Source organism: Aegilops tauschii, chromosome 1 (genome assembly GCF_002575655.3).
Source record: "Aegilops tauschii subsp. strangulata cultivar AL8/78 chromosome 1, Aet v6.0, whole genome shotgun sequence".
NCBI classification, from domain to species: Eukaryota; Viridiplantae; Streptophyta; class Magnoliopsida; order Poales; family Poaceae; genus Aegilops; species Aegilops tauschii.
In genome coordinates, this window is record NC_053035.3 from 362,545,870 (window position 1) to 362,566,301 (window position 20,432).

A 20,432-nucleotide genomic window follows, 5' to 3' on the forward strand; every position below is an offset into this window, starting at 1 on the left:
AGGCAATCCAACCTTTGCGCGAGGAGGTTTCGTCCATCAAGTTTTGGCCAAAACACATGTTGTTGGCTTGGACCTAGCTCAGGCGACCACATTGGACGTGGAGCTAGGTGCTTCTTCGGTTCCTGCTCCCCATGCATCCCACCTCCTCACTGTCTTTGATGCCCGCGTTGATCTCAACACATCATGCGGGTTATAGGAATTGTCGTGCGACTTATGAGGATAAGGGAAGCTTTCCTGTTGCAGTGTGCGTCGAGAAGATGCATGGTGTCACTTTACCCTAGGATGTCGCTCAGGGCGGCCTTATGGAAGACCAGAATGATGCTTGGATGAAGTAGGGGGGTCATCAATGCAAGTGGTGGATGTCGTGACTAGCATGGAATTGGGTCTGGCGAAGGTTCGTGCTAGTGTCTTCATGACAACGTTCCTGACATTCTTTCAGCTGAGTCCATTGGGCCAGTGGAATCTGTGGTTGATGATGTCGAGGTGGACTTTTATATTGGTGCATGTTCATGAGATCCACTTGGTTGATGACAACTACATCAAGCTTTGTGATTTCTTTGCCAAACGGATCGTCGATCACCCTAGGGCAGGCAAAACAATGGGCTGCCTCATGAAGGAGAAATCAAAGAGGGAGAAATCGAAGAGGAATAAGAGCAAGAAGGGCGACGCCAAAGGGAAAGCACCCATGTTTTCATGATGGATGATGCTTAGTTTTTTGGGTGGTGAGCACTCGAGGTGTCGTTGTCAGCGTCTTTCTCTGTGTAGCCGCACCCATCGATGGGAGTACTTCTGCGATGATGCAGTTAATGTGTCCATGATTTGCCGATTAACGCGTCAGAGGCGTTGGCCGATCTGCTTTTGTTTTCATGAAGAGTAGCACGCATGCCGTGTCGGGCTTTTGCTTCTTTGCCTCTCATAAAAAATGTATAATATTTTCATTTGTTTTTCGCCATTTAACCGAGCAACTCTCTTCCGCTTACAAAAGTTAAAGATATCTTTTGCAAACCATTAAGGGTTTCAAGATCATAACTGTGCAGAGGTGGGCGGCTTGGCTATATAATATTTGTGCATATATTGACGAAATGGATGGTGTAGAATAGGTCAAGGACCCCCAATTATTTGAGTGGTTTTTGTATATATTTTCAATGAACCACCTGCAATTCTCAACGGCGACCCTATCGTATTTCCATTTTGCGTTTTTACTTGAAAAAAAAAGGGAAAACCATCCACAAGTCCACACTCACGTGCCCTCCGAAGTCGCCACTTGGCGGTGCCACAATCCTTTGCTTAACAATCACGCTGGAAGGGCAGTTCGGTCATTCCACCCGGGTCCCGCTCCTCCCACCCGAAAAATTTCAAAATCCGGAAGACCCCAACGGGCCACCCGACGCCAACGCGAGCGGAGCCGCCCGATCCTCCTCATCGGACGGCGAAGCGCCTCGGCCGTCCGATCCGGTGCCCTAGCCCCACGCGCCGCTATAAAAAACCCGCCCCCATTTTGGCCACACCAAGAACACACACGCTCTCTCCCCCCAACCCAATCCCCATCCCCCCTCATCCCCCCACGCGCGACGCGAACTCTTCAATCCTCTCCTCAGGTAACCGAATCCTCGCTTTGCTCCCTGATTTCGCTTCGGTGGATTTCGTTGTGTTTTCCGCGCATAGTTTGCTTCGATTTAGTTCGATTTGTTCGGGATTTAAGCTGGGGTTTCCGGCGGATCTGACGCAAATTCCCGGCTCGATTCTGCAGGGAGCGTAGGGAGGCGAAGATGAGGGAGATCCTGCACATCCAGGGCGGGCAGTGCGGGAACCAGATCGGGTCCAAGTTCTGGGAGGTGGTGTGCGACGAGCACGGCATCGACCCCACGGGGAGGTACGTCGGCACCTCCGACCTGCAGCTGGAGCGCGTCAACGTCTACTACAACGAGGCCTCGTGCGGCCGCTTCGTGCCGCGCGCCGTGCTCATGGATCTCGAGCCCGGCACCATGGACTCCGTGCGCACGGGGCCCTACGGCCAGATCTTCCGCCCCGACAACTTCGTCTTCGGCCAGTCCGGCGCCGGCAACAACTGGGCCAAGGGTCACTACACCGAGGGCGCGGAGCTCATCGACTCCGTCCTCGACGTCGTCCGCAAGGAGGCCGAGAACTGCGACTGCCTCCAAGGTACTTTCCCCTTTCTTCAGTAGTCGCACCAGTTACTCCGTGCCGCATATTCCGGCGAGCGATTCTGACTTTTGTTCGTGTGCTTGTCGTCAGGCTTCCAGGTGTGCCACTCCCTCGGCGGGGGCACCGGTTCCGGCATGGGCACGCTGCTGATTTCCAAGATCAGGGAGGAGTACCCGGACCGGATGATGCTCACCTTCTCCGTGTTCCCATCCCCCAAGGTGTCTGACACCGTGGTCGAGCCCTACAACGCCACCCTCTCGGTTCACCAGCTGGTGGAGAACGCCGACGAGTGCATGGTGCTGGACAACGAGGCGCTCTACGACATCTGCTTCCGCACCCTCAAGCTGACCACACCTAGCTGTAAGCAGATCTGTGACACAAAGTTTGATTACCTGCTCGTACTTGCGTTAGTAATGTGATATGCTGGCAACGTGGTGAATTATAGCACTGGGCAGTCAATTGGCGAAGAAACTCGTTGTCAGTTGTCATAGTTTTGTTTTGGTGATACAAACTGACTGACTGTAGTGTGCAAAATGTTGTCAACAACTTATGCTAACTGGTTGATGTCATTAGTTAATTATTATACCACCTGACAGCCATTTAAATAGCGATTTTGTCCTTTTTATGTTGAAGAAGTTCATTTTTCAAGTGTCATATTTTGCCAGTTTTAATTTTGGTCTTATGAACTGACTGCAGCCTGTAGTGTCCACAATGCAATTACCAACTTATCCCAACTGGTTGATGCCATGCTAGAAGCTAAATTTGTTTTATCTGCTGGGAATATGTTCATTCTAGAGATGATATTTTGTAGTTGGTGCTTTTAGCTTGTTTGAGCGCTGAGGTTGGATGTAGTCGGAGTGATTTTTGTGCTCTGTACATAGGTAGCTCACCTACCTGTCATTAAGTATTGATGGCAAAAGGTGTTTTCTTATTAAACTGATAAATGCTGGTAGATGTAGCGTGACTTCAGAGTGGTTGTTCTATTGTAGCTTTCTCAGCACCTTGATGTGATGTATGCTATTTGCTTGAATTGAACCTATACATCATTACGTGCGGTTTTTCTAATCTGAGTGAAAGGGACCCTGATTCCACTTGATAAGACTATATGTTACTTTTGTTAGTTAGGTTTGCTGCTAGTGCATTTTCTTTGCTGTAGGTTGTGGTATGAAAAAATTCCAGCTAATATGGTAGTTGCTTGTTAAATACTCCTTATTATGCCAGTATCGCTGATCTGTGAATCTTGGCTCTTTGTTGACAGTTGGTGACCTGAACCACTTGATCAGTGCCACCATGAGCGGTGTCACCTGCTGCCTTCGCTTCCCAGGACAGCTGAACTCAGACCTCCGCAAGCTCGCCGTCAACCTGATCCCCTTCCCGCGCCTCCACTTCTTCATGGTGGGCTTTGCGCCGCTCACATCTCGTGGGTCACAGATGTACCGCTCCCTCACTGTCCCTGAGCTCACACAGCAGATGTGGGACTCGAAGAACATGATGTGTGCTGCTGACCCGCGCCATGGCCGCTACCTCACAGCCTCGGCCATGTTCCGTGGCAAGATGAGCACCAAGGAGGTTGACGAGCAGATGATCAACGTGCAGAACAAGAACTCCTCCTACTTCGTGGAGTGGATCCCGAACAACGTCAAGTCAAGCGTGTGTGACATCCCACCACGCGGCCTCTCCATGGCGTCCACCTTCATTGGCAACTCCACCTCCATCCAGGAGATGTTCAGGCGTGTGAGCGAGCAGTTCACGGCCATGTTCAGGAGGAAGGCTTTCTTGCATTGGTACACTGGCGAGGGGATGGACGAGATGGAGTTCACTGAGGCCGAGAGCAACATGAACGACCTTGTCTCCGAGTACCAGCAGTACCAGGACGCCACTGCCGACGAGGAGGGCGAGTACGAGGAAGAGGAAGAGCTGGAGCAGGAGTAAGATCGGTGACGATTGCATCTCTCCGTTTATGTGGTATTGTGGTTTTCGTACAACTGGAGCTTGTTACTAGTAGAGACTAGAGGGTACCATGGCTACAACTCTGCTGCTTGTTTGCGTGTCTTGGCATGTATTGGATTTGTACTGCGTTCGTTTGTAGGCATGTTCACTCGATGCTATGTTTCTTTGCGTGAATTATTTATTCTATGTGAGGTTTCAAGCAAGTGGATTTGAAATACAGTAGAATGCTTTGTAGTTTGAACAATGATATGCTCATTCTGCATGTTGTCCTGTCCCCGGTTCAGTTCACCTGGATTGAAATTTCAGTGTTACTCTACTCGCTGCAGAACTTGTAAATCCCGGATTTGTGAGAAATATAAAGGGTTGTGACGGAAGCAGATTGTAGGTTCATCGATATATCTTGTTTCTAATGGAATTGGTGATTGCGATTATAAATGGTTAACCCCTTTCTTTAACACCCTCACCCCACCCTCGTAAATTAATCCTCACCAACAAATTGCTATAATTCTCTCACCAAACACAATCCTGTCGCATCGCAGCGATTCTAGCTCCTTGCGGTTAGAAATCAAAGAAATTCGATGCGCAGTGACGGAGGGAGTACTAAATTGACATACAGTACAACAACAAATACAGCCGAGGCCGTCCTCCGACTACCCGCCATGCCGGTTTGGCCACCCTAGCCATGGGCGATTGTACCGCGTGTCTATTTTAGCTACCATGTGACATCCTCGCCTCGTATATTAGGTTCGGGTTACACGTGCTTTTTACAAGTCCAACTCTAGCACAACTTTCACCATTGACACATATCCTACCTAATGTGTCTATTTTAGCTACCATGTGTCAACTTTCACCATTGACCTTGCATTTTACACCGGTTATTTTGTCCGTCCCGTACCGAAGAAAAGCCCTTTCAATCTTGCTGATGCTATGCAACACACTCAGGGGGATGTGGTAGATTGCTTGGGAGGTGATTTAACAAAACCACCATGACCCATGGTGGTGATGTTCTTGCCATCCCAAAGAACAAGTCGTTTGGCAATCTTGTCTTCAATGAACTAGAAAACCAGCCCTTTTAAGTTGCCAAATCGAGAGTGGGATGCCCAGATACTTGATTTGGAATGAAGCATGGGTGGCCGGGAGGCTAAGGATAGCATCCAAGTTTTTTGCCACAATGAATAGGAACGACAAAGATCTTTTGGAAGTTTGTGGATAGTCCGATGAATTCTCCAAAGCAACGGAGAATGCACGCAAGATTGTCAATATCCTCTTTAATGGGGCTCATGAAAACAGGTACATCATCTGCATAAAGTGAAGTTATCATCGTAGTACCACGTTTCCCTAATCTTGTGAAGAATACCATGCTTATTGCTAAATTAAGTATTTGTTGAAGGGGATTGATGGCAATGACGAAAAGGAACGAGGATAGGGGTTTCCCTTGGAGCCGGCCACACCAATCAAGAAGGGCTTATGAAGGCGAGGAGTGCAACAGGGCGGTGACCCAATTCGTAAATTTGCTCTGGAACCCTCTCCGTCGGAGGAGGTCAAGAATTTACTCCCACCGGACCGAGTTGAATGCCTTATGAGTGTTGTGATTGAATAATAGGGATATCGTTTTGCTTTTGTCGAGCCTCCAAGGTTACACACATACATGAAGTTATCGTGGATACTTCTCTTGGTAAAGACACTTGGGCCCGCAAGATTAAAGTGTTAATATGTGGACCAAGCCGCATGGTACATATAATGGTGGGAGATATCTATTACTTATTGAAGTAATATTGTGCTAAAATGTTATGCATATTTATAAAGGATATACGATTAACACATTGTTGATCCATTACACTGTTTGCTTCATAGAATGTTCAGTTGTATTTGTTTATCGCTCCTCAAAATATATAGGATGAAATTGTTAACACATGGGTGCAACAATGGAAGAATGATTGAGAAAAAACAAGGGCTTGTTTGGTTAGAGGCTTGTAGCCTTGTAGGCCGTGCCTCTGGAAATGGTGACTAGATGGAATAAGACGATAGGAACTTTTGCTTAACCAGGCTAGCCGGTGTATGTGTGTTTGGTTTCTGTCCATAACATGTTGACGTCTATCAGGTGCTCAAAAGGATTTTCAAACATCATCAAATAGCAAAGTATTATTTCCAACTCTTGGGAGGTGTTTGGTTGCCCGCATGCTTCGGGGTTGTAAATTAGACAAGGGCAAAAGTTCGAGGTTGAAATATGCATTTCAATCTGCAGGCTTTGGCGGTCAATATTCAACTGTTTGCTTACTTGCGTGCTTGGTTGGGCCTGCATGACACAAACCTTAGAGCACCCGTTAGTCAGGCTCTAGAGGAACGCCCGAATCAACCGTTTCCTCATATGCAAGCCCGTTCTGGTGAAAATTGCACTACGAAGAAAGGATGAAGGACGGGGTTTTACAAGCAAGCAAACTTGGTGGAGAGCATGACCCAAAGCTCGCATTACCTCAAACAAGCTACACTGGGCCAAGCTCTGGGGAAACGCAAAAAGGGTGCAGGGAACCAAACATGCTCTTGATTACTTCCAGACTGCTGCTACAACATGCCTGAGTGCAATGAATGGGACGCCAGGGTAATCATTCACACTGCTTAGATTAAGCACTTTTCTTATACCACTAATGGACCAGACTAACCACACTAATGGGTATGACTTGGCCGTGCATGCCTTTTTTTATCTTCCAGAACAAAACAAAACAAAACAACAATGCAGATTCTAGAGATAGCATGCAATGTCGTGGACACCAACCAAACACACTCTAAATGTGGGAAAAGATGTGATCTGAGGTATTGTACTTTTGTCCCGGGGAGACTCATAACTGACAATACTATGACGTACAAGTACATTCGTTACTTAAAGAAAAAGAGGCGTAAACTTCCGTCAATGGCACTCAAATTGGGCATGGCCAAGGCGTATGATCGGATAGTGTGGGAATACCTTCGGGCCATCATGTCAAAGCTTGGTTTCTGTGGCGGCTTGGATTGATAGAGTGATGAAGTGTGTTGGAACAACCACTTTCTCTGTCAAGTGAATCGGAAATCCTATCCTATATACCTAAGAGATTGATCCCCACTAACCTATTTATCTTAACATGTAAGCATGCCACGTCATCATACAATTATGGATGGGATAAGGCCCACCTTAACATGCAACCATGCATCATAAAGACCCACCACCACATGCAACCATGCATGGGAAAATAATTATCATTCTATTGTTCAACTTATATTCAATAAATATTTTATCAAATATAATAAGTCATATGTATTTTAAATTTTGGTTCATGTGCTGTTAATCTAAAAATGTATACTCCAAAGAATCAAATCTCGTTGAAATATATTGCAACCAATTCCGGCAGCAACGCGCGGGGCATCATCTAGTTCTTCAATTTTTTCACACCATCTAGGGGTATCAGCCGGGGGGGGGGTCCGATGTCTCTATATTCTCTTTTTCGCGTTGACGGGCTAAGTTGCATGTTCGAATTCAGTGGACACACACATATGTCTTGAGGTGTCTGGGTTGCGTCCATGCACCTTGGACATCACATCTTCTATTTGCCGATGATTGTATTGTGTTTTGCCAAGCTTCGATAGACGGTGCCCAGAGACTCCAATCAATTCTGTAAACATATCATATTGGCTCAGGTCAGTTGCTTAACAAAACCAAGTGTGCTATATATTTTAGTGCTAATTGCAAAGAAGACATGAAGGTTGCAGTGCATGCGAGTGCAAAAATTATGTCAGAATCCTTAATGGAAAAAATAACTAGGCTTTCCCACGGTCCTAGAAGATCAACTGAAAAACAGTTTGAGCATATCTACTCCATGATAAAAAAGCTGGTTAATGGATGGTTACCAAGGTTGCTTAGCAAAGCGAGGTGTGAAGTATTGGTTAAATCTGTGTGTGAAGCCATTCCAACATATTCAATGATCTATTTTAAGTTGTCGAAGAATACATGCAAGAAAATTACTAGCATTATTGCAAGGTATTCAGGAGGAAGAAGATATGATGACGGCACGCCACCGATGAATGCAGGTGGGAGAAGACTTTGGCAACCCTAAAGATTTTTCTGTATGAATGTGTTTGTAAGGACATGTGATGCTTAATATATGGCATTAGGTCATCTCCAACACAGACCCTCAAATAGCCGCAAACATCGAGGTTGTGCTGCCCGAACGCATTTTGCCATCCAATGTTGTCCCGTATTTGTCAGAGCACGCGTCCGCTTATCCGTTTTCCTGCAAACCAGAAGCAAAACTATCGAGGCTTTACAGGAGTCCGGACATTCATATGACGAATCAAAAGCCACCACGTATCCTCTCTTCGTCTGGATTGGCGGAAGGCTGCTAGGGCAGAAACACTAAGTTGTTTCACTTTTTTCTTCTTAAAGTGCTCATTTGATGTTGGCGGAAGGCTATTCGGTGTACTAAGTTTTCTCTTGAAGTGCTCATTGGTGTTGGTGGAAAGCTATCTGCTGTCCTAATAAGTTGTTTCACTTGTGGTGCTCATTTGGTGTTTTTCGAAAAGGGGATTAAACCGTGGTGATCATTTGGAGTTGGCGAAAGACTTTTTTTTCTTTTCTTCAAGTGTTCATTTGGTGTTTGGCAGAAGCCTCGAAGAAGAACACCAATGCTCATTTCTATCTCCGGTTTTTAGTACGGGCATGTCTGGCGGAAAGCCCTAATTAGAATGGGAAATGCTATTAGTACATTGGAAGACACTAATGGCCGTGCTAGCTATAGGGTCGGATGGCTGGCTCCTGTAGTATTGTGTCTGTGGACGCTTCCATTGTCCGTTTTAGAGGATATCATTGAAGATGCCCGGAGACCCTTTCAAAAAAGAAGTCGCCATCCAAGAATATCACCATGTCACACACGTGGTTATGCTTCTTCAACGCCCACTAAACATGTGTCTGGCACTGTAAAAGTTTGGAAACGCAGGGCATCATTCTTCTCTTGGACCTGTTTTTCGTGGCGATACTTATGTTGGACTCACTCGGGACATCAAACAGAAGTACTCTCTTCTGTTCCTGTGACCAAAGTGACCCACCGCACCCGCCACCCGCTAACAGTTAACCCCCAAATCCAGCCGTCGCGGGCATCTCCCTCCACCTTTCCACCATGGCGGCCTCGGCGGCGCGCTCCCTCGCGCTCTTCTCCTCCGCCTCGCTCGGCCTCGGGCGCGCCTCGTCCCGCCTCGCGCTCTCCTCCTCCCGTTCCCACTCGGGGCTTCTCCCCAGGCCGGCGCTCGCCTTCCGCGGGCGCGCCTCGTTCGCCGCCACGGCCGTCGTGATGGGGAAGGCCGGCGCCGTCGGCGCCGAGGCGGACGCGGGGATGGACGCCGTCCAGCGCCGGCTCATGTTCGACGACGAGTGAGTGTCCCGGCCCCCCTATCTCGTCTCGTCAACTTGTCCTGGCTCTGCTGTGAATTGCGCCCGTCTCCTCGTGGAATTTGTCGTTAACTCTGAGGTGTCCGTCTGGTGCTTTGCTGTGAAGAATATTGTTAATTTTCTAGGTTTCGATGAATTTTCCAACCGGGCTATTCCCCTTTCTGTCACCAGGTTCAGGGGATTAGCATCAGCATCTTTTCTTTTCTTTGGCTGTCTAGCTTTGATGCCGTTAGCGTATTGACATATTTAGGACTTTAGGTTGCGCAGCTATAAAACTTAAACTGAGATAGGTTGTCGCTTCCGCTTTATCTTCTGTCAGTATAACTGAAGTGTTGAATTTCCCATGCAGGTGCATATTAGTCGATGAACAGGACAATGTCATCGGCCACGAGTCTAAGTATAACTGTACGTGTTAATCATTTCCTTCATTTCTTTGTGATTGTGTTCTGTAATACTTCATTTTATCATCCATGATGTCTGCAATATCATCTTTATATTCGGTTAGATAGCCATTGTGTGTTTGACAATATCCATTGAGCTTCTAGAAATTTCTTGGTATTGCCATCGACAATGAATATTTGGGTAGTTGGATGGGTACTCAAGTTTGGCTTAACTTTTTCTATGACCTCTGGCCCATGGAAGGGGTTTGTGCCAAGGTACTAGGGAATTGCATTGGATCATACTATTCCAATTTCCATGCAGTCTCCAACATTTTTTTAATCCTGACCAATAGGGTAATGAAGATGGCTTCAAGTACTATTTTTACTAGTAGGTTGTATGTGCTTTGCACGTGAATTGTGTGAGAGGGAGAAATTCTCTAAAAAAAGTATATAGACTTTAAAAATAGTTGGTCACAAGTCTTTCACCTTGAATGAAAATTCACAAGGTAATCATAAATGACAACGTTTTTGTTCAAGAGATATAAAAATTGGAGCAAGAAAATGTATGGAAGAGTAGAATAGAATAGAAGATTGTGGAGATGGTACATGTGATAAATACATTCTCCATTAGAACTTAGAAGGGGTGTACTAAGTATAATCATGGAAAAATTCGGATTCAAGGAGGCTCGTACGGCCAACAACACTTGGATTTGCCACCTCTCGGCCATCGGATCGAGTTCATCCAACAGTCTGTATTCAAAGTTACTCCCTTCGTTCACAAATATAAGATGTTCTGACTTTTTTATGAATCGGATGTATATAGACACGTCTTAGTGTGTCTGTTCACTCATTTCAGTCCGTATGTAATCCATATTGAAATATCCAAAACATCTTATATTTGTAAACGGAGGGAGCATTTGTGTACTATATGGTGGTATAGATAAAGAACATTTTTCTCATTAAGAAGAGAAGCAAACAACTTTTCGAGCCAATACAAACTTCAGGTGGAATTTTGAGGCACATTGACAGCAAAATGAGATGAGCAGGAGCTAATTAAATGCATAATTATGATTTTTTCTATTATCAATTCATCACATAGAATTTGCATGCTTTGCTGTTTGGTAGCTTGTTGCATTTGAACTGAGGATCTAGGATTGAAGTATCTGTTTTAGCAGCAGTCAGTTTTGTTTATTAATTGCGGTCTTATAATTTTAGGCCATCTCATGGAAAAGATAGAATCAGGGCATGCCCTTCACAGAGCATTCAGTGTTTTTCTTTTCAACTCCAAATATGAGTTGTTACTTCAGGTATATACAACTTCCATTTTACCATGTATCTTGACTATGATCCACTTCTGTTATAGTTTCCAATCAATTACTCCCTCCGTCCCATAATGTAAGATGTTTTTTGACACTACATTATGGGACGGAGGGAGTAGGTGATATAATTATTTTGTTATGAAGCTTAAGAATGAAAAGTCGCATTTTGTTTTCAAGATTAGTTCGGGTGATTAAGTCTAGTGTATGTAAGGATGTGTGCATAGCATAGTCAAGTTAAAAAAAAATCAATTTCAGAGGTATCTAGGAGCTTTGGCATAGATTAGCTTGTGGTGAAGCTAAGAGGAGTTGGGTTAGCTGGGCTAGTAATCATGCAAACAGTTATATGCCCATGTATGAAAGTGTGATCTATAGCTTGGTCCATCTACAGTTCAACTTGAAACTAGAATCAAACTTAGTCTGGTTTTACATCTTCTCTGTCAGGCCTATTTTTTTTTATGAGATGTCTTGGCCTAGTTGCTGCCCCAAGGTTCAAAAATGTCGGATATTGGTTTCACATCTGTGACTCCTGCATATATGATGTCAGATATCGGATGGTGTATCAGATGATATATAGTTGTATCAGTGGAAAATATCTCTATTTGTTTGCTATTCTTGTTCATATCATGTCTTTTTTTGTGAAATTAGATGTAGAATAACAATGCTTGATTTTTGACTAGTTGATTATGAAATACGTTGTAATAAATATAGACTCGTGGGATATTATGTAACGTAAGAAAGTACATTGTAGATGCTATATCCCAAATTTAAGCATATTCTTTCAATCTTCAATAATTTGATGAACTTGTAAATGCATCATATTATTCCTAACACTTTTTTAATAGAGAATCATTGCCATATACAGATACGTCCATATCAGTGGAAACGTTAGGTGAAATGTCTGCCATTTTGGTTGATATATAGGCTGATATGTGTGAAAAATGATATTTTCATAAACGGCTGCATCGATTTTGGTAGGCTGCAAATGTTCTAAGTAAGATCATTTCGGAGGTTGGTAAGGCCCCTCTTTGGAGGGTGCAATCTCCAGTTCTTCCTTCACTCCTGTTAAAATGAACTGTTGAACTCACTACATAAAAATAGGGCAGCACACTTGACCTGAATCATATGTTAACATCTTTTTTATACTGCCTTAACCTGCAACGTTGTTTCTTCTTTTCATCACTATCTTATCATATAAATATCTCTTACATTTTTCTATTACAGACAATTTTGTAATATTGTAACTCTTTACAGCAACGGTCTACGACAAAAGTGACATTTCCACTTGTCTGGACAAACACTTGCTGTAGCCACCCTTTACACCGTGAATCTGAGCTCATTGAGGAGAACTGCCAAGGTACATCAATCTGCCCAGAGGCGTGAAGACTGGTTCCATAGCATTAGTTGCACAATCCACATTGTTGCTTCCACCTTACTGAACACCAGTCGCAATTTTTTTTTCTGGTTCAGGGGTCAGAAATGCAGCACAGAGGAAACTATTTGACGAACTGGGAATACAGGCTGAAGATTTACCAGTTGACCAATTCATCCCACTCGGGAAGATGCTTTACAAGGCTCCATCTGATGGAAAATGGGGCGAACACGAGCGTAAGTACCTGCCCTTTTGTATAACCAATGGATTTCCAGTACCTGCCCTTTTGTATAACCAATGGATTTCCAGTTTTCATGAAATTTGGGTTTTCTGGCACGTTGTCCTATCCGTCGTATTTTAAAGCGCTGGCTTATAGATCTTGTGATTTCGTGGTTATTTTAGTGGACTACCTCCTGTTCATGGTTCGCGACGTGAAGCTCAACCCAAACCCCGAAGAAGTGTCCGACGTCAAGTACGTGAACCGTGACGAGCTGAAGCGGCTGATTAAGAAAGCAGATGATGGGGAAGGTGGCATCAAGCTGTCCCCTTGGTTCAGGCTGGTGGTGGACAACTTCCTGATGGGTTGGTGGGATCATGTTGAGCAAGGTACTCTGAAGGAGGCTGCCGACATGAAAACCATTCATAAGTTGTAGAATGCGTAGAGCATCGAGTACCGCTGTTATTAGATAGAGAAATAAGCACTGCTGCTGCTGTTGGTGCAGATCTTTCATTTCATTTCTTCTTTTGTTCACAGATGTTTTTTCTTCTTATTGTTGTTGTTGAGAAATTTGGGCAGCATATTTTGTAAAAAAGAACTTTCAATAAAGAGCCTCTGCTCACAATCCTACAAGAGCTCTGTTGTTTTGTTATAGGGCGATTCATCCATTCGATGAGGGCGCTAGTTTGAGACAATGGGTGCTTTTTCTTCCTGAAACTTGAAAATTCAGTGGGCCGTGCGCAGGACAATGGACCGGGCTGGCAATCTAAACGGTGAACCTGTCGGCCAGAAGTGTCTTAAAAAATATATATCTGTCGGCCAGATGGCCAGTAGTGTGCGTTGCCATTTGCAGCCATGGCCTTGCCTCAATTTTTAACTTTGCCATGGCCTGATTTTAACACGCAGCGGTGGCCTTTCGAAATGAGTTTTCAGCCATGACTTGAGTATATCTTACAAATTTATAAAGTGTGATTGATCCAAATATTGTCAATACCAACACTTGACAATTATTGACAACTTTATGTGAGATGGCAAGACAACTCTGTAACCAATCAAGTACTCCCTCCGTTCTTAAATATAGGTCTTTTTAAAGATTTCATTATGAACTACATACAGATGTATATAGACATATTTTAGAGTGTAAATTCACTCATTTTGCTCTATATGTAGTTCATATTGGAATCTCTAAAAAGACTTATATTTAGGAACAGAGGAAGCCAATATTTGGCACAATGCCATGCCAATTTTTTTGCACCAAACTAATTATGCTCAGTTCGGGGGCTGATGAACACCACATAATTGAAGAGCTATATGCGTTTCTTTCCTTTGCAATATATACGGTTCAATGACCAGGAGAGCGTCAAATACTCCTATATCCCACCCGAAGAGCGTGTATTTTGTGGTAGCTTCACTTGTGGCGGGCGACATTGGATCACCTCAACGATGAACAACGTACCACGTTTTCCCTGGATCGGTGCATGCATCCGTGTTAGCTAGCACCACACGGTATGAGAGCAACCGGCCAACGCGGCGTGCCATATACTCCCTCCGTTCCTAAATACTATAAGTCTTTGGAGTGATTCCACTATGGACCATATATGGAGCAAAATGAGTGAATCCATACTTAAAATGCATCTATATACATCCGTATGTGGTTCATAGTGGAATCTTTACAAAGCTTATATTTAGGAACGGGAGTACATGGTATAAAAATTACGTATTCTACACTCGTCGGTCACTGTTTGCTGATCGATTCCCGACAGAAGCAGCCTCGTGATTAACGACGGCGAGGACATAAATAAGACCGAATGCCACCGGAGAAATAGCAGCCGGCGGCCAATCGGTCTGCAGCGCGGGCGAGCCCATGACGCTGACGGGCACGGACGACGAGCCGTGCCGTCGCCTTCCGCCGTACGTACCGACCGCAGTGGCACCGCGAATGCGACGGTGTAGGACGACGCAAGAAACTCGCCGCTCGATCGTTCGCTCGATCCCGCGCCAACGACGAGAAAACAAGTCCGGAAAATCATCCAACGGATAAGACCTCCTCGTCAGTCACAGCATTTTCTAAACTAAACTAAACTAAGAGCATGTTTGGAACGCACGGATTTTATTTTATATATGAATCAGTTTGATGGTCATTTCCAGCAGGAACCGAAGAATGTTATTTATTTCCGCGTTCTAAGCGAGATCTGACGAACTACTCTTTGTCTTTGGCACAAGAAGCGTGCATTGCCCCCTTGCCGACAGGTGCAGTTGCATGTCTACTTAAAACGCAGGAGCATTGCACGTTTCTGCAGCCAAGAGCATGAGATGATGACACGACGACGCGCACAATACCACCACCACCACGCCACGTACGTCCCTTTCTCCCCGAGAACATGCACGGCACAACCACATCTCTTCTGAGGTGAAAGTACCGGCTTGGTGGATCGAGTAGTTGAGTTAATCTGGCCGGCATGGGGAGTGAAAGAGAGAGGGCATGAGATGAGGATCGATCGAGATCACGAACGGGCGGTGTCGTGGTCCAGCACCCAACGACACCTGCCACCAACCACGATCAAAATCACTAGTCGATTACATTACACCACCAGCGAGAAGAACGGGTGAAAGAACCAACGGAGGGAGCGAAGAGGCGTCGCCCAACAACCTCCTCCCCATCCTCCGTCCACACAATTATCGCCACTAGCTGGGGGCCCAGGAACCTGAAAAATCGCAATTAGCTAGCTTTTGTGATTGGCTGGGTCGACCACAAGCCTATTTTTTTCTTTCTTCTGTGCAAAGCTAGTTTTTTTTAGGGTTGTGCAAAGCTTAGTTGGTGCTACAGTTCTACTAGTGCTGCTCGTCCCAAGCAAAAAGGGTCACTGTCGGGGCGAAAGCTAATTGCGAGTTGTGAAATGCGATTTGGACAATGGCGGTCACGCGGGAAAAGCTTGCTTTCACAGTTCAGTGCTCTAGGCCTCTAGCCACTCGTCCTACTCATCACCCTTGCATGCATATCTCAGTGTCACTAGATGGAAAGGCAGGGCCGGGCCGTCCATGCCATCTTCTACCATGGTCTTCCTTCTCGTTCAGACTTCAGAATCAGAGGCAACGGATATTCAGATACCATGTAGCAGTACTAGTTGCACATAGTATTATGTTCAGTAGTTATCATGGTGCCATTCTTACGTCTACCTGAATCTGGACGTGACTAAACTCGGACGATTCTGTCTAGCCCCAGGCCGCAGATATCCAGAATCAGAGGCTCGGTCCAGCCGTCACCTACTTATGCTAAGCTATGCATTAGGTGTCCCGTCGTCGCAAACAAGCTCTCTCGCATGGTGATGGTGTGTCACCTCACCTACCAGGAGAGGAGAGTGGAGAGCGACCCGAAGAATACAGAGCAGGATGGATAGGGCCATAGGGGAGATGAACAGGGATGACAAGTCGCGGAGACAACCCAACCAACCAGGTGGCGGACGTGGGCAGTGGCACGGCGCGGGTAGACCACCGGCAGCGCACCCAAAAAAACATGGACCCCAGACCGAGCCGCAAGTCGGCTTGCCGCGTTCACATCGCGATTCGATTTGGATTCCGCGCCCGACTAGCTAGCTGAGTGGGTCCAGGAAGTGTCTCCGCTGCGCCTGCGTGCAGGCTACTACGGTCCTGCTGGCACTAGTTTCCTCGTCAGCGCTTGCAAGGGATCTAAACTCGTAAATTAAATAAAAATAATTGCCCGGTTGATCCATGAATAACCGAACGAAAACAGATAAGTATAGGCGGACTGCTCCTGAAGCATGAACCCGCACGACCATACAAACGGACCGAGCAACTTCAATGAGGCGGTGATTTCGCGGCGTTCGCCCTTTTTTAGATTTGGGTCGGCAGCGCGCGCAACGCGCCGATCCATATGTACCGGCGTGGCCGGCTGGTCATCCAATATTACATTGATTTACATTTAAACATATTGTCAAATAACATAGTTACCGAATAAAATAGTATAGTTTTACAAGCCGGATACAAGTAAAAATGTCTCACATAATTTTTGCAAGCCGAATAAAAAAGATACATCTATTGGTTGCCAACATGAGCCTACATATGCTCAACCAAATCATTTCACAGTTGCACGTGAGTTTCCCAATCACGCATGTCTTGATGAAATTAGGTGAATTGTTCAAACATTGCCGCTACTCCATACTCAGGCACAACATTCTCACCCTGAAACTGAAACCCTTGATCGTACAGACGTTCCGGGCGCTCGTCTTTTACGATCATATTGTGCATGATCACACAAGCAGTCATTACCTTCCACAGTTTCTGCGTGCTCTAGGTATTAGCAGGATACTGAACGATGCCCCCATCGAGATTGCAAAACACCAAATGCACGCTCGACATCCTTCCTAGCACTCTCTTGCTCTTGGGCAAATCTTTTCCTCTTCTCTCCGACAGGGTTGGGTATTGTCTTGACAATAGTGGTCCATTGAGGATAGATACCGTCACCCAGGTAGTATCCTTTGTCGTAGTTGTGTCCGTTGACAGTAAAGTTCACCGGTGGGCTGTTGCCTTCGGCAAGCCTAGCAAACACCGGCGAGCGCTGAAGCACGTTGATATCATTGTGTGATTCAGCCATGCCAAAGAAAGAGTGACAGATTCAGAGATCTTGAGACGCCACGGCCTCTAGTATGACAGTGCAAGCCCTGACATGTCCCTTATACTGCCCTTGCCAAGCAGAAGGACAGTTCTTCCACTCCCAGTGCATGCAGTCTATGCTGCCAAGGATCCCTAGGAAGCCCCTTCTGGCATTCATCACCAACAAACGGGCTGTATTTTCAACTGTCGGCTCTCTCAAGTACTCAGGGCCAAACACAGCAATAACAGCCTTGCAGAAATTATACAGGGACTCTAAGCATGTAGACTCACTCATACGGACGTACTCATCAATGAGATCACCGGGCACTCCGTATGCAAGCATTCGGATGGCGGCAGTGCATTTCTGATAAGAGGAGAAACCGATCTTGCCGACGGCATCCTCTTTGCACTCGAAATAGTCATCATAGCCGACCACCCCCTCTCTAATACAGTTGAAAAGATGCCTACTCATACAAAAACGGCGGCGAAATTTTTGATGTTTGAACAACGGGTTTGTTGTATCAAAGTAGTCCTTCCAAAGGAGGAAATGCCCGCTCTCTCGGTTGCAATTCAATGCCAGAAGGTGGCCCGGGATGGAGCCACAGAACAACGGCCGCTGGCTGTTGAGGTGGTGATGGACCAACACGGCAGCCAATATCTCCTCCTCGTCGTCGGATGACGAATCGTCGGAGTCGCAGAGGAAATTGTGGAAAAAGAACTCGTCGGCAGAGTCCATTTTCATACCTTGGCAAACTATCGAACAGCTTGCGGGCGTCGAAGAAGGAGACGACCGGCGAGGGGAGTCGCGGCGCGCACGGATCAGCTAGCTGCCCTGCCGGCGTCCGACGAGGCCGGTGAGGATCTGGCCTGGGCGGCGAGGCGGCTTCTTGGTCGCGGGCTGCTGTGCGGTGGGGGGGGGGGGAGCGGCGGTGGGAAGCAGTTTGCTCCCGGCAGCAACACGACGGTGGCGGGCGACGGGGGAGTGGGCGGCGTTGCTGGGCGGATGTGGAGGCGGCGGCAGCTGGCAGAGTCACCGGCAAAAATGGGCGGCGGCGTCGGCGACGAAGGAGGCGGGCGAGGGTTGCTGTTGGCTGGGGTGAGGGGGGAGGCCAATGAGCCACCGACCAGCGGGCCCGCGGAGAGGAGAAGGCGAGCGTGCGCGCGTCCATCGCGTGTCCGCGCCGACGCAAATCCGGCTAAAAAATGAGCCGGGAATGGGTCGCCCGCGGACGAAAAGCGGACGCGCGTCCGTTTGGGTCAGTGCGTTGGGCCGCCTTTTGTGTCCACGCCGACCCAAACGGACGGCGGCGGACGAAATGGGTCGCCCCATTGGAGTTGCTCTAAGCTCCTATCAACGTTGACCCATCCGTCCGCAAAAAGGGGATCAGTCCGCAGACACTGATACGGAAGCCGGCCTTCTAAGAGCATCTCCAGCCGTGCCCCCAAGACCCTTTTTCGTCGCCGGCACAAAAATTTTGGCCCGGTCGCGCCCCCAGAAGCCCAGTTTTCGCTAGTTAGGGCCGATTTTAGCGTCGGCAGACCCAAACCTAACCCGGCACGCTGAGGGCGCCCGGGGACGCCGGGGGAAACATTTGTGGCATGAAAAAGAATGGGCCCGCCGAGTCAGCGACTCGCCGCTTTCGTCGTCCTCATCGCCTCAGTTCCCGCGGGAATCAATGCTAAGGCTGCCGCGCTGCCGCGCCGGCCAGCATTCCATAGATGCCTCACGGGCGGCGCGGCGACGTGCGTCCTGCCCACTCCCGCCACGCGGCACACGACGGCAGCTCTCCCACCACCCATCCATGGCTATAAAAGCCGTCCTCCCTCGCCGGTGAACGCACAAAGCTCTCACCACCAACGCCCTTCTCTCCACATCTCGCCGCCGACGCCTCTCCCTCCCACTCTCTCCCCCGGGCAATGGCCGACCGCTTCCCAGGCGACGGCGCAACGGCGAACGGCTTCGACCGCCGCCATCTGCGCGAGAATGAGGCACGCCTCCTCTACGAGGCTGACTACCCGGCGCCCCCGGACATGCGGGTGCCGGGCACCTGGAGGCTCAGCGCCGACGGGGTCCTAGTGCCACCCGCGCCCACCGGAGCGGCCCGGCGCGCCGAAATCGCAAGCATCCGGTCTTCGCTACCGGATCCACAGCGGAACCAGCCGAGGTTGCCCCCGACAACAACCCGCTTTGGATGACGTACTTCGAGCGGCGGCACGAGGAGCAGGTCGCTGCCACCAACGACGTCGAGCCCCGCGGCCACCACAACTCCGAGGGACGGCGCCTATGGTGGGGCGTTCCAGGCCGCACCCTCGAAGCCGTCCTCGAGCACATCGAGGCGGGCAACATGCCATCCTGGAGTACCCTACGCCCCCCTCCTTCTCTCGCCGCCGCGACAGCTCCTAGACACCGTGGCAAATGGAGACGACAACGTCATCGTCGTCGGGCTCTGGCTCGCCGGCGCTTTGCCCCGTCAAGCCGGAGCCGTAGGAGACGCTACTTGGGCGCCGCACCCGCAGCAGCGCCCTCGTCATCAACGAGGGTGGCCGCCCCTCTCCTCGTTCCTACCGCCTCATCCGGCCGAAGACCAAACCGGGTTTGCTCCCCATGAAGAAGGAGCACCAGGACATGGCCGCTGCCCAGACCGCCCTCAAGTGGGCGAAGGAGGACAACGTCTGCGAGCAGATGGAGCGCCAGCGCCGGGCCTTCAAGTAAATCGCCGCTCGGCGCCGCGGATGCGAGGAAACTGGCGTGGTCGTCCTTGACAGCGACGACAAGGATGTGCCCAAGCCGTTCAACCCCCCGCGCATCGGCGACGCCGGCTAGGGGCTGTAGCAGGGACGGCGGCGGCACCCAGCACGACGGCGATGACGACGACGGCTACACCCAGTTCTACAGGCTCCTCAGCATGTAGAAGGCGGGTGGCGGCGGTGGCTAGGCGTAGTCATTTTTAGTTTGTGTTTTCATTTGTGTTTTTAAGTTTTTTGTAAAATATCAATGAAATCGCCT

At 48.0% G+C, this 20,432-nt stretch overlaps 2 protein-coding genes across 2 annotated transcripts; both read left to right on the forward strand.

Moving 5' to 3' along the window:
* Positions 1-1,386: 1,386 nt before the first annotated feature.
* LOC109755060 (tubulin beta-1 chain) lies at positions 1,387-4,360 on the forward strand. Its single transcript, XM_020313948.4, has 4 exons — positions 1,387-1,598; positions 1,751-2,163; positions 2,257-2,526; positions 3,425-4,360. Exons 2-4 carry the CDS (start codon positions 1,770-1,772, stop codon positions 4,096-4,098), a joined length of 1,338 nt encoding a protein of 445 aa, XP_020169537.1. The 5' UTR covers positions 1,387-1,598; positions 1,751-1,769; the 3' UTR covers positions 4,099-4,360.
* Positions 4,361-9,154: 4,794 nt separating this feature from the next.
* LOC109755070 (isopentenyl-diphosphate Delta-isomerase I) lies at positions 9,155-13,447 on the forward strand. Its single transcript, XM_020313958.4, has 6 exons — positions 9,155-9,511; positions 9,879-9,934; positions 11,125-11,216; positions 12,480-12,582; positions 12,696-12,833; positions 13,000-13,447. The coding sequence occupies exons 1-6, from the start codon at positions 9,261-9,263 to the stop codon at positions 13,248-13,250; spliced, it is 891 nt and encodes a 296-aa protein (XP_020169547.1). The 5' UTR covers positions 9,155-9,260; the 3' UTR covers positions 13,251-13,447.
* Positions 13,448-20,432: the final 6,985 nt, after the last annotated feature.